This window comes from Perkinsus marinus, assembly GCF_000006405.1.
Source record: "Perkinsus marinus ATCC 50983 genomic scaffold scf_1104296962300, whole genome shotgun sequence".
Taxonomy (NCBI): Eukaryota; Perkinsozoa; order Perkinsida; family Perkinsidae; genus Perkinsus; species Perkinsus marinus.
In genome coordinates this window covers 1-829 of record NW_003205466.1, presented here as the reverse complement: position 1 = coordinate 829, position 829 = coordinate 1, and the positions used below count along the sequence as shown (strand labels likewise).

At 51.9% G+C, this 829-nt stretch overlaps 1 protein-coding gene across 1 annotated transcript; it reads left to right on the top strand.

The window, feature by feature from the left end:
• Positions 1-226: 226 nt before the first annotated feature.
• Positions 227-745, top strand: Pmar_PMAR005670 (hypothetical protein; the record flags this gene model as incomplete). Its single annotated transcript, XM_002771918.1, has 1 exon — positions 227-745. A coding segment is annotated over one exon (519 nt), but the record flags the coding sequence as incomplete, so codon positions are not given.
• Positions 746-829: the final 84 nt, after the last annotated feature.

Genomic DNA, 829 nt, shown 5'->3' with positions numbered 1-829 from the left:
TATGATCATATTGCTTTGTTACACTCGCTACTTTCGTCCTTGTCGATCCCATTAGTCGTCCCTTAGACATAGGTTGGCTTAGTAAGCACAAGCCTTTGGGACACTAGTGATGGTAAGACGACTGTAGCCATCTGGCTCAAGATCGTAGTTGGGTTCTTCTCCCTCTTCCCTCATTGATTCTTCAACCCTTCTACCCCAAGGATAACTTAGCGATCTGTCTGCAGAAATGCCCGGTTCTTGTGTTAACAACCAGGTTGGTAATCAGCCAGCTCCGCTACATTCTACCGGGATCTCTAATCCCAATCTCCCAGACGACGAGGCCCCCTTCGACGCCTCTCCAAGATCTACTACTTCTACTAACGACGCCAACCGTCACTCAACTCGGCTGGCCAACCTCCCTGCAGCCCCTGGGCTCGACTTCCCTACAAGCAGAGCTACCAAGGGCAAAGATTCTAATTCAAGCTCCTGCTCGAAGATTCCAAGACCCCCGACCCCTAGGGAACTTGCACTCCCCAAGGGAACTGATGTACAACTTCGAGCTGAAATCGACGCCCTCCACGGCGACATCCAAGCTACTGTCGACCGATTCGCGTCGGTTGACGAAAGATTCGACTACATCGAGCACGAGATCGGTACTTTGACTACTACGGTCAACTCCCTTTCGTCGGATGTCACCCTCATGATCGACAAGCTTAACGACGTTCTCGACAAGAAGCCAGACTCGACTTTGTGTCCCCCCTCTACTGTGGTAGTCCCTCCGCCTTCAGAGAAATCCCGCCTCGAGCTACCCAAGGAAGCCATTGATGCCCTATTCTTTCGTGGCCAAAGC